A 12,970-nucleotide genomic window follows, 5' to 3' on the forward strand; every position below is an offset into this window, starting at 1 on the left:
GAAAAGAGGGCAGAGCCCGTGGCCTCATTTGGAGCTGGCAGCGTGGCATGGCAGACGCCAGCCTGCATCACCCGAGACTGCCCGCCAGCGTCACCCTTTGCTGCCCACACTGCTCATGGGGCAGGGGCACCCCTTGCCTGAGGGGGAGCCCTGGGCAGGTGGGTGGGTGGGTGGGTGCAGCAGGCCCTGGCAGGCAAGTGAGGGGTGCAGGGATGGGGATCCCTGCGGGAGCAGTGGGGTGCTCAGTGTGGCGGGGACTGGCTCTGGACACCCCACTGGGGTTTGCTCTGCACTCGCACGGGTGGCTGAGTCACAGGCTGTGAGCAAAGGCCGGGTGTGGGGCAGCTGCAGGAGGCCCCTTAGCCAACCCTTATTTCCATACAATTCAGGGAAGGAGGCTTCACCCCTGGCAGCTCCCAGCTGTGGACAGGAGCCTTCGCGGTCCACTCTGCCCTGCGTGGCTCCAGATTGGGTCACCACTGTAGCTGGCCAAGTGGCAGCATGGGACCCTCGGTGCAGGACCCACGTGTGGGATGGATGGACCTCCAGCCCTGCTATGACATCACCATAGAAATGGCTTAAATCCCGTTTTATTAGTATCCAGTTAAACAAACTTGACCCCACGACCATCAGAAACAGTGAAGGCACGGCTGCTTGGCCACACACTCCACCTGAAAGTCTCCAGGGCAGTGGGTGCCACAGAGCCGTGAGGATACAGGGTCCTTCTGCCTCCACACACTGGGAGCCACCGTGCCCCCAGCAAGGCTTGGGGCAGCGGAACATGGCCTATGCCTTGCTGGGGCCCAAGCACTTTGCAGCCCTTGGGCCACAGGGTGAGTGGGGCACACCACTCTCCCTTAGGCAGGAGTCACAGTGACATTGGGCTGCTGCCCTGCAGGGATGCTGCTGCTCAGTCACAACGAAATATTTTGCTCTTGCTCCATAAAAGCCATTTGTGTGTCCCTCCCCACTGGCAGGGACCCAGCTCTGGGGAAGAAATCCAGCAGCTACTCAAGAGGCAGCAGCACAGGATGGGGACAGAGTTGTCCTCTTCTCCAGGGGGGGCCATGAGCTGTCCCTTGCCTCTTCTTGCTTCTGCCCTGCCCAGGCCACATGCCAGGGAGGCCATCTTTGAAACGCCCTGGCAGGTCCACAGACCCCTGCTCAGCCCCCTGCCCTGGTCCCCAGCGCCTCAACATCAAAGCAGAGCTCAACTCACCAGAGAAGCTCGCGCCGGCCGCAGGAACGCATTTCATCTCTGGCCAGATGACCCGTGGCGATTCCTGACAGCCACCCCAGTTTTGGGCTAGAAGTAACCCATTTACATAAGGCAAGCTCCCCATGACCCTGGGCCTGGCACAGCATCGCACAGGGGAGGCTGTGGAGATGCAGGGCTGTGGGCGCCTGGGGACAGGGCCCAGCCAGGCTGGACCACAGGCTGCTGCTCACCCAGCCCCTGCAAAGTCCCCAGTGCAGGGTCAGGCCCAGCGCATTGCAGCCACCCTGGGCGATGGCCTTGCTGGGGCTGGGCTGGCAGGAAAAGGTGGGTCCTCTCCGAGCATCAGGAAGCAGCCAGGGAGGAGACCAGACACAGGGGAGCCATGAGGAACAGGGACGTGCGCTGAGCATTGTCCTCCACAAAGCAGAGGCTGCAGTGACTGCAGAGGGGGGTGACCCTGCTGGGGCACAGGCTGCCCCAGCTCCCTGTCCCCCTGCCCAGCTGCAGGGCTGCCCCACGGAGGTGGCTCTGCCCAGGTTCAGTGCTCCCCAGGACAGAGCGGGGGCCCAGCCCGGCTGCCCCTTCCCAGTGCTCTGGCCAGTGCCAGAGAAGAGCTTATTGCCCAGGGAGGACCAGAGCTGCGGGAAGCCACCCTCAGAGCACAGGCATCGAGGGCAGGATTCATTCCCTGGAGAGGAAAGTGCTTTCTGCAGAGGCAGAAGCACTGTTTCCCGTGGCAGACACACCCTGGAGCTTGCTGGAAGTTGTATCTCACAGGGACATGAAAGCCAGGCTGCTTCGTCACTGCCCCGCTGCCAGCCCAGGCCAGGCAGGACATCTCCAGAGCATCTGCCCCTGAGGTCAGCCTGGTGCCACCTGCCAGCAGCAGCATGGCACTGATAGAGGAAAAACAGGAACAGAAAAGCCCTCCAGTCTCTTCCCCAGCCTGGCTGCTGCTCTCCTGTTATTCCATCACTCCATCCTTTGCCATGCCCCAACAGGTGGGCAACCCCTGGCCCCTCAGCAACCACACACACTCTCCCCAGACCCATAACCTGCCCATCCCAGTCCTGTCCTCCAAGAAGCCCAGGTGCAGGGGTGATGGGCAGAGTGGCTGTTTGCACGTGGGGCCACAGGGAGCCCCACTCTCACACCAGCGTGTCCCAGGCTGGCAGTTATACAATTGCCTTTCCACAAACACAAGGAACTGCTGGAGGGATTTGTGCAGAACAGCATGGAAGGAAAACAAACTTGCTCTTGAACTTTGCAAGATAATAGGTCATTCAGAGGGACTTGCCTTCAGAGTCACCCAGTCTTTAACCCTTGAGGACATGGTCTGGGCCAGGATGCCTGTGGTTTACATCAATGTGCAGGTGAGGGAGACTTTTCCCTCCTGACATTTTGCTCTTGCAGCTTCTAAAGCAGCTAATAAAGAAGGTCATCTCTGTCCCTGCTCCCCGCCTCACACTGCTGCAGGCCCAGGAAGCTCCCAACCACCTTGTTGTTACTTTAGAGCGCTGGCACAGCCTCCACTAATCCTCAGACAATATTGGCAAAAGGATTTCAGCAGACAGGCCAGGGCCAGCAGGGGGAAGGGCCAGGTTTGCCTTGCTACAGCAGCACCACTTCCACCCGGGGTTTTATTATCATATATGTGTCCCCAAGTGCTCCAGGGCTGGCTGCTGACACTGTACTGGTCTGAGACCAGGTGTAGACCCAAGCTTATCCTGCTGGCAGCACTACCGAGAGGGCAGCTCTCTGCCTGTACCCAGGGCCCTGTCTGCAGGCAGCAAAACAAAGAGGACTTGTACTGGAGGCAGCTTGCATCAGAGCAAATGCGATTGTTCTCATCAGATTTTATGAATTCCCTCCAGAGTTCCTACGTAACACAAGTCCATTAGAGGGCTTTATCCCTGCTAATTTAAGACTACAAAGTCAAACCGAGTATCAGATGAATCTGCACAGGCTGGCTTATTCATATGCAACACCAGTGACAGGCAACCTTAGCGCCTGCCAAGAGGCTCGTCATTAGCTCATTAGCAGAGGGCATCGCATCCCAGGCAGGAGAACCGAAAAGGAAACGACACCTTGCAGCCACGGCCCCTCTCCCTGTGCTGGGCACTCTGACTCACAGCCCCGGCACCTCTCGGGGACAGCGGGCAGGAAGCACCCCTGCTCCCTGCCCAAAGCATTTTGCAATTGGAAGTGTCAAGAATAAACAGCGCCATCCTCCCGCCCAAGGCTTTTCACAGCCAGTGCCAGGAGCAGCTCAGGGGCAGCTCATGGGGCCTCCTCAGCTGCACCCAGCACTGGAGATTCATGAAACAGCAACGAATGGCGAGTTGAGGATCCACAGACCCACCTCACGGTGAAATCACCGCTGTGCAGGCATAGAACAGCGAGGTGACTGCAAGATGTAAAGCTACTTCTTCAATGCTGACATCAGTTTGTGCCTGAACACTACCAAATAAACAAAAAAAAAAGGCAACCACAAACTAATGTTCTAAGAGCAAAGGTAAAAAACCTCTTCAGAAAGTACAAAAGAGCACAGGACAACCATCAGAGAGACTTTGATCAGGAGCACCTGATAGCAACAGCCGGGGAATACGAAACTAAAGCTGCAACCACAGCTGCAGGGCTACAGCCGACTTAGAGGGTGGTGACCTTCCACCAGCTGATCTGCAGCCTTCCCGTCACATCCCCACTCTCCTCTCCTCAACACACCTGCAGGAAGCTGAAGGACAGGCCAGGGGGGTGATCCCAGCATCACCCACCTCCCCAAACTCTTCCTTTCTACATAAGCTTGCTGCTTGATCCTGGGCAGCTGTAACAAGCCACAACACTCCCACGCTTACCTCAGCACTTCCACACCCATTTTTCTTTTGCGCTATCACAATGACTGACAAGCTTCACAAGGGCAGAAGCCATTTATCTGAAAACTGATAAAGAAACATTTCTCTTAAAAGAACCAGTGGTTTGCAGCTACTCTGTTATCTTTATGTCAATTACTCACTGTCCTCTCACTTTCTGACACTTCCTTCCCGTCTTTGTCCCAAGGAAGATGTTAAGCCGCTTAGGGTACCTTTCAGGCTCTGCAGCTCTCCCCTAGTCCCTGCCACTGCAGCTAATCCTGCAGGCCTTTTACGCATGTTTTGGCTCATCTTGGATTAAAAAACGTCAACAGCTCTCTAGGCACGGGTTACACAGCATGAGGTCTAGTGTACAAGATCCTGAAACAGGAAGAAGGTTGTTGGAGATTTCAAAAGACAAGTTCTCACTTCTCAGTCACATTATTCTGGCTGGAAGGGACCTCCGGAAGCCTCTCATCCAACTTCCTGCCATTTGGTCCCTTCTGTGGGGCCTTTTCCACCTCTCCTCAAAGGGCAGGTGCTGCGGCCCCTGGCCAGCTTGGTGGCTCCGCTGGACTTGCTCATTGCTCTCGACAGAAGAGATGTGCTGTTCCATGCACAGCCTCACAAGGCAGGTAAGCCTTGCTGTTTGTACCCTGCTTTGTTCTTGCACTACACCACCAGAAAGATCTCTGAGCCTCATCTCCTCCTCAGTCACCAGCAACAAGAAGCCTCACTTACAATGAACAAAAAGAATTTTATTGGAACGTATACACACAGCGATAACAGAGGTATCTGAGTAATCAAATATGGAATGTTTAAGAAAGTTAAAATAAATAAGGATACCAAGTTTTGCCAGTGCTAGGTCCAGCACCAAGGTAAGTAAATGCCCTCTGAACAAGTCTGACTCTGACAGGACCATCCCTGCAGAGCCTGTGAAGATTCCTACCACCAGAAAGTGGCCAATAATTCTGGAATACAAAGAGTCACAATAGTGCTTTCTACTGATGTGCATTCACACTGTTTATTCACTACTTTCGTCTCTTATTTCTTTAATAATATCTATTAAATTCTGAAGTCCAAAAACATAACCCGTGTCTTGGCCCTCATGCACCACGCTATCTTCTCCATAGTACTTGCAGGTCGTGTGGGCAAAGTCTATCATACGGACATCCACAGTACTAGCAGTTGGTTTGTAGGCATATGCTCCTGCTGACTCGTCTGAAGATTCCTCTGAAAGGTCCTCCAGGTCCTCTGGATCTGAGTCAACAGCAACCTCCTGTCTCTCCTTTCCATCATAGATGATCAGCAAGGAGCTCGAGTAGAAGCGGTAAGACTCCTGTTTCTCCAGGACAGACTTGAGTTCAGTCAGTTTCTTAATAACAGACTCAAAGAGTTCCCTGCGCAGGTATTTGCCATTATGAAAGAACTGGTAAAGTGCTTCTTTAAATCCTTGGACTGAGAGTTTTCTTCCATGGTATTTATTCATGAACATTAGCTGGCCAGTGCCTGCCTGGTAGACCTGCAAATACGAACACAAGACAAGAGAAAAGGAATGGTTAAAATTGCTGACTCAAAGCCTTGAGGGGGAAAAAAAAAATAAACAGGAGAGAGAGAGAGACATGCTACAGAAAGCTTTTACAAGATGACATACTACTCAAAAATGCTCTTCCAGTTACAGAAACTGCTAAGAACAACAGATTTCCAGCACTGTCTGTGGAACTCAGAGGCACAGAGGAAACAAAATTCCTTCACTTTAGATTTGAGCTTTTCCACCAGGAATGTAAGAATGTAAGTGAGAATAGCAAAGCTGCGGCCAAAATCTCCAAAGTCAAGCTACAACTTGTATCACAGCCACTCATTCAGCTCATTGCCTGCCTCTGCTCACAAGCTACCAGTTGATTCCTGGAACACAGAGCTCTAAGTGACAGCAAACACTCCTGTATAAAACTAAGGTGTGCTCTGTAAGACTCTGTGTCTAAACAAGTCAGAGGTGCTCCTGCAGGAAGGTTTTTTCCTATAGGAGAGTGGTCTATACAGCACACAGCTCGATAATGCCTAAACAACTGGGTCAGGTAAAGATTTCAGGTGCCTCCAAAGTTCCTCCTTGTTTCCAGCACAGATCTATACTGGAAGGTGAACAATGAGCAGGCCCTGCTCAAATCCCAGCATACTGTGGTTAGAAATGCACCTCCCACACTTCCGTTTCTGCCTCGTGCTTTTCTCCGAAGTTGAACTGCGAGCTGAACTCGAAACATGCCAACAGTCATGCTGTGGAACAAGCCCTAGCAAACACTGCTGCTATTCCTGGAATCTACTGGATGGGAGGAGAGAGGCTTCGGAAAAGACTCAAATACAAACAAGTTGTTTCCCATTTGTCACTCTAGGAATACAGAAACAAGTAAACAAAACACTCTGGTGAAAGTCCACGCAACTCTATCTCCTTATTTGACCACAAGTCTTATCACATTTACCAAGCCACTTCTTGTCTGCACTTTGCAACAAGTCTACTTTAAGCAGTGAAAGATCTGTAGCTTTTCAAAGTCTACAAGACAGGACTGCTTGCTTCTTAGTACTCTGGCAAATTTCCACATGCTTTACTCAAAACACACGTACTGGCAGACCCTCCTTTCTATTGTTTCCTACGCTGCCCTGAAACGTTAATCGAATCAGCAATTTTACTGCACAGTTTTGAATTGCTGCTATTGTGCAGGGGACTGGCTTTGTGCTCAGAGAATGCCTTCAGTGGTGCGGAGCGCATGCTGCAGGTTGCTCCTGCCGATGCTGCCCCTTCCAACTGGTAAGCGATACCCAAAAGCCTCATGCCCCTCGCCGAAGGAAACGAAGCACAGCATCTCGCAGACAGCAACACACGGGATGACCACAGAAGCCAAAAACCCCACTAACAGAAACGGATGCAAGCCTACAGCCCTACACAATTATTCTTCCTCTCACCTGCATGCCACAGACACGGACTCCAATAACAGCCGAGGTACTCTGCTGGCACTTGCGAATCTGATTCGCCTTCTTCTCTTCTGACGCATCATCTCCGTGCTGCCGGGTTCCCATCTTAAGGTCCAACACGCATGGCACTTCGTACCGAGATGTGAGGTTTTCCAACAAAATGAATTCTGATTAGTTAAGGAACAATCCTCACAACACGGAACACAGGTTTGTAAAACATTATCACAGATTTTATAGTGCCACAATCTTAACTTTAAGTATACCCAAAACATGCCCTGTATATTGTAGCCTATCAAAAATTACAGTTACATAGACTGGCACAAAGAGTGGATATCTAGTTCCAGTTTCACTGGTCTCTAGAAAAGACAGGTGAATTTTCACATTAAGTGAAAAAACCCCACAGTCAGGGTCATCTAGAAATATAATCTGGCATCTGACTTGGAATTATGAAGCATTTCCTGCCTTTTTTGGTGGGAAACGAAGATTTCGTGTGCTTCAGTTACCACTGAAAAACAGTGAAGCATTTTCTCACCTCTGAAACACAGAAGTTAAAAAGCACTTCAGAACATCCATAGAAATACTGTTCCAGAGACAGCACACATTCCTACTTAGGTAGTATAATCATCTACAGTGAAACGGTGAGGATACCAGCCATGAAATGCTTTCTATGGCTTTGCAGTTTATCAGTCAGAGATGTTCTAGTAATATCAACACAGCAGTTTATATTCAGCTTTTCTTTAACAAAAAGCCTCACTAAAAAGAGACTACTAGAAGCAGACAACCCCAGGCACTGGAATATCCTCTATATTTAAGAATTAGCTGAAAAGGGAAAGGTGATGCTAGTTTTTAAGATCACCAATACCAAAACAGTAACAAAAAGTGACAGAACTCTTCCCCTTTGAGAGCTTTCATTTTGTTTTTATGGAAGATCCCAAACACAGTATGCTGTAAAACTTGTCCAGTAACTAATACACAATTTGTAGATCTGAATTAAGTTATCTGAATTTCCTAGCCTAGCTACTTTATTACATGCAGGAAAAGTCCGTGTTCTGGGAAGTGCTAGCAATCCCTTCAAAGTCAAACAAATACGGCTTCAGAGTCTCTCTGGATTGCAGTTAAGCCTGCTCTGAACTTTTATCTGGCATGTTCAAGAAATAAAAAGCAGAGCCCTACTCCTTCCACTGTTACGAGGTATTTTCAGGAAAGGATACTATATTGATTCCGGTGTTTCGCATTTTCCTTCATCCGCTGTAACTGCTGCTGGTGACATTTCATGCTCCAAGGATTATGGTGTTTAAACTGTGAACTGACATTTCCTTTTTTCTCTACAGTATAATACAAGACTTCAGATTTCTTCAGCCACTCAAATTCTTCCTCCAGTTTGTGACTAGAAAACAGAACAAAGCAGCAAATTAGAGGTCAGGTAGAAAAATAAACACTTTAAATGGGCTGTCAGTGGATTTAACGTTACAAACTATTGTGCTCACCTTCACTAACAGCTAGCATAAGCGTTAGTTTACTTTCTGTACAAGTGGATAAGCTGCCCATCAGTAATATTTCAACCTTTATAAAGCTACTTCCATACTAATATAGACTCACATACAGCCAAATAAGTTAGAAAACATGTAGTAATTGTACTTTATATACTCTTTACCTTTGTGAATTCCTTCCATAGAAGTAATGCAAGTAGCAGCGATGTGCTTTAAGATTTATCCTTTGCTAAGGTCACTGTTTTTAGCACAATACATCGCAGCTCACAGTTTACAATGGGCACAATTAATATAAATGAACACGGGGAAAAATATCATTAGCAGAGATAAAGCAGGATTCCTATAAAAGTATGCCATATATAGTAACACTGAATTTTTTTTTCTATTTCTTTTTTTAACAACTGTTGTGCTTTTGCAGATGTTGGTGTTTGTTTTTTGGGGTTTTGTTTTGTTTTGTTTTTTCCAGAAGCTTCAAAAGTAACATTGGGAAACCTTTCTCAACTGACCACGGCAAAACCAAAAAATAAATGAAAAGACTCAACACGCTACCAGGCTGAGGACATACTAGTTTCACTACTGAACCTGCCCGCACTGAAGAGGTTAGTAAAAACAAGAAAAAAAGAAAATGAAAGTTAAAGAGTTCTGGAGAATGCTCTAGAATTCTGAAGACCAGATTCTAATTTGACAGTAAAAAATCTTACGCTTCAACGCCCCGCATTCCAGTTCCCCCGTCCAACTTACCTTTTCATTTTCTCCTCTTTCCTGTGCTGTCGGACCCATTCCTTAGATATCTTCTCATTTTCTAACAACATTGTCTTTTTATTAGTCCATCGCAACAGCTTACTTTTGGGTTCACAGTCAGAATTATCTAAGTTTTCTAGGTTATCGTGGTCCCCATTTAATGGATATGCTATTAGACATAAGTTTCCATCTTCATCCTCTTCAAAGCTCACCGACACCACACCTGAAGAGAGAAAGGACACAGACAGTTATGAATTGCTGAAGTGACAAGCAAGCCTTTTAGAAGCATGATTTTACACTAAGAATATAGCAACTTTTATTTTTTTCTCTTACCCTGGTCCTTAGTTTCTATCTTGCCACAGGCCAAACCTCATCTGCCAACCTAACAAATATCAAAAGACCTAGACAAAAATGACACCTCGCAAAAGACAATTTATTATATTGACAAAACAATGATACAAAAGGTTCTTTTCTCTCTCTGATGCAGTCAAGTGAGAATCAAATAATAACAGGAGACAATTTCAATTAACAAAAGTTTTTATTAATTTAAAAAACCTGACTGGTCTGACCCTAAATGAGATGTAAAACATTTGTTAACATCTTGCAGTGATAAGTGACCTGTGCAAAAAAATCCTCACACCAAAAGCTTTAAGTTTTGCATGACAGCAAAGCAAAAAGCATTTATCCAAACAAGATTTGGTTAATAGATCCCCAGGGGAAAAGAAAGATTTGCAAGTAGAGCAAAACAAGAAAAATGTCACATTACAACAGAAACTAGTCCAAAAGCTTCCACTTAGAATCACCACGTTTAATTATACATTCTCTTCTCCTTTTTGGAATATGTTTTATTGATACTGATATGCAGCAATCTTGTGAAATAAGTGACAAAAATGCAATACAAAACAAATCTGTTTGTGGTACAGAAACATGGTGAACCTTGAAAGCATTTTTTTTCTTATCTTCCCCTCAAGAGTCTCTAGAGCACTGCATTGCATTTTAAGAGTCTTAGTGGAGCGCTCTGACAGAGATGTGCTCAGTGCTACGTTAGCAAGTTTCAGTGGTTAATGAAGAAGGCATAACAATTGTCTGAACTGGTTTTGATTTTATTTTTCAGTCCTCTCTCTTTATTCTCAAATCAATCAGTCTGCACAGTTCTTGCAGCTCATCACTAGGCCAGAGGGGAGAGGTCTCGGCGAGAGATTGGCACTTCTGAGCTGGGCAGGCGGCTCCGAGACCCACAGTAGCTGGGGCAGGGAGCGCAGAAGCTCTGACTGACAGTCCTGCTGCCACAAAGGAAAGGACAACAGGAAAAAAGGGGGGAGCCAGCTAGCAAATGGCCTTTGGCTTTATCCTGGAAAAAATAACAGAGATGGACCAAGTGAGGCCCCTTACCCCTAAATCCCTCCCCACACTCCCCCAAAAGCCATATACACTAGTACAGTTGTTCTATTACATTTTGAGAAGTATCATTCAAAGACCACATTTTCTTCCAGTCCAACAGAACTTGTAGTTAGACATGTCAAAAAGTCTCTGTAAGCACGCAGGGAATGTTAACTCTGAAGCATCTCTGAAGTCTTCTGCCAGTTTCACAAACAGTATGCAAAAATCTGTCACCCTTACAGCTGTTAAAAATCAATGTGCTTTAAAAAGCAACTCCATGTCAAAAAGTGCTTCAGACATATTATTTATTAATCACCAGGCAGCAGTTGATGGAATAGCAAAGAGAAAGAAAAGTGTTTCTGTTAACTAGCGCAATTCTTAGTAGAACTGGAATTTCCACTCCTACATAACATCTGACTCAGCCTCATCACAGCTACTTGATACTTGCCTACCTAAATGCCATGAATTTTCATTTCCTTAATGGAAGAAACAACACTGCAAATATTAAACAAGACACCTTACTGACATGTATTCATTACAATCAAAGTGAGTCAGAGGAGAAATCCATAAAAAAAAAAAAAAAGAGAGACCACAACTAAGCTTACACAAAACACTGTCAACCAATCTTACCAATTCCCTGTAAACAAACATTAAACAAGTGGCAAAAAAAACCTGTAGAAACCCACAAAAAAAAGGCAGCAGAGAATTACTGAAAACATTCATAAGCTGTTAGCTACTTACCTGTGCCTAAGGGAGATATATGGGCTATCACCAGCAGAGTTGCTCTACTCTAATGCTGTTAGTCAGCCCAAACACCAACTTGGCAAGCATTTCCACCCTGCATCTCCACAGCCTGCCTCAGACAACATCAAAATACATGAAAAGAAAACCCTAAAATCTCTTCCATACAGAAGAGATTTCAGAGACAACAGAGTACAGCACGCTTGCATTTACAGGAAGAAAAAGCCCAACCCCATCCTAAGGTTTGGCGACTTACCCTCATATTGCGGAGTGAATTTACGCATTTCTGTTGGGAGAGTCTCATAGAACTGGTGTTCCCTCTGAATAAGGGGTTTACAGATGGTCTTGTCATTAAACCGGAGGACACAGGAGTGCCCTCCAACCTGGTGGACAAAAGGCTCCAGCAGGACTCCCTTGGAATAGTGCTCCACTTCCATAGCTCCAAACGCTGGGCTCATCCTTGTAGCACATTAGACAGAAGGCGGCGACAGCAGTGAAGGCAGTTCAGAGCCAGCAGCCTCCGCGACCTGACGGTGTTTATGGCGATTCAAAAGTCTGTCAAAGCAAGCACAAGACAGCGCCGGGCCGTCAGTCCCGCCGCACGCCGGGGCCTGCCCGAGAGCCGCTGCCGCGCCGGGAGCCGAGCCGAGCCGAGCGTCCGCCGCGCGCCCTGCGGAGCCGGCCGACTGCGCGACAGCGCGGGGCGCAGCCAGGCAGACACGCCGCGGCCCCACCCCTCACCGCGCCGCAACCAATGGGAGCCGCCGCGGGGCGCTCGCCCCGCCCGGCCCCGCCGCGCATGCGCATGGACGGCGTTGGTCAGCTGGCAAGGTGCCGCCGGAGCTGCCGGTTCGCCCTGACCCCCCTTCCCCTCACCACAAGCTGCCGCCGGTGCGTCCCGGCGAGTCCCGTCTCAGGCTGCGCCCAGCGCCCTCCCGGACGCACCGGCGCTCCCAACGACGCCCGCCCCGGCCGGCAGCTGCCCGAGTCCTCATCACCGCCAGGCCTGGGAGCCGGCACAGACACCTGCCCGGCCAGGCCGCACGCGGCCTCACCCGTTTATTGACGGCAGCGCGTCAGGGATTTGGAATACTTCAAGATGCCAGCTTTTTAGGTGGCAAACAATGCTCATAAGCCAAGAACTCGTTTTTGCGTAAACATAGCGACGGTGCAGTGTCTGTGCCGCCCGCATCCAGAGGGTCCGCTGTCCTACCCCTGTGACACCACTGCCCAGCTCTGGCCGACCCCCAGTTCCGTACAGCTTGCATTTCAATTAAAGGAGCAGAGCTAAAAAACAAAACATGACTGTCTTGGTCTCTAACTTCCAGTAAATTTTTAAGTCGAGTTGCTCTAATTTTAGACCCCAGCTTTAATGATTAACTTTTTGCAGCTAAAACCAACCTCATACTTGTTTTGTCTGAAGATCATTACACGAACAATAATGCACTTAATTCAAAGAGACTACAAAGTGTTCTAGGTCACAAGTCTATTTTTATTTGTCCTCCTTAGATATTGAACAGCTTTACATTAACTGGAAAAGCAGAGACCTGCAGGCTTAAAGCAGCGGTGCCAACAGAACTACAGAC

The 12,970-nt window shown here is 48.2% G+C and overlaps 1 protein-coding gene across 1 annotated transcript; it reads right to left on the reverse strand.

Annotated features, from left to right (window-relative positions):
- Nucleotides 1-4,829: 4,829 nt before the first annotated feature.
- Nucleotides 4,830-11,904, reverse strand: IP6K2 (inositol hexakisphosphate kinase 2). Its single transcript, XM_009962110.2, has 5 exons — nt 11,641-11,904; nt 9,264-9,486; nt 8,244-8,419; nt 7,024-7,199; nt 4,830-5,590 (listed from the first exon to the last, which is right to left on the reverse strand). The coding sequence occupies exons 1-5, from the start codon at nt 11,840-11,842 to the stop codon at nt 5,093-5,095; spliced, it is 1,275 nt and encodes a 424-aa protein (XP_009960412.1). The 5' UTR covers nt 11,843-11,904; the 3' UTR covers nt 4,830-5,092.
- Nucleotides 11,905-12,970: the final 1,066 nt, after the last annotated feature.

Source organism: Leptosomus discolor, chromosome 9, assembly GCF_034619465.1.
Source record: "Leptosomus discolor isolate bLepDis1 chromosome 9, bLepDis1.hap2, whole genome shotgun sequence".
Classification (NCBI taxonomy): domain Eukaryota; kingdom Metazoa; phylum Chordata; class Aves; order Leptosomiformes; family Leptosomidae; genus Leptosomus; species Leptosomus discolor.

Excerpts from the sequence above, each read along its gene's own strand:
- IP6K2 (XM_009962110.2), bottom strand. The coding sequence starts at position 11,842 with ATGAGCCCAGCGTTTGGAGCTATGGAAGTGGAGCACTATTCCAAGGGA. Across the intron at positions 7,200-8,243 it reads GAAACACCGGAATCAATATA|AATTCATTTTGTTGGAAAAC; the intron begins GTATCCTTTCCT and ends TTAACTAATCAG. Across the intron at positions 5,591-7,023 it reads TCCGTGTCTGTGGCATGCAG|GTCTACCAGGCAGGCACTGG; the intron begins GTGAGAGGAAGA and ends TCGTATTTGCAG.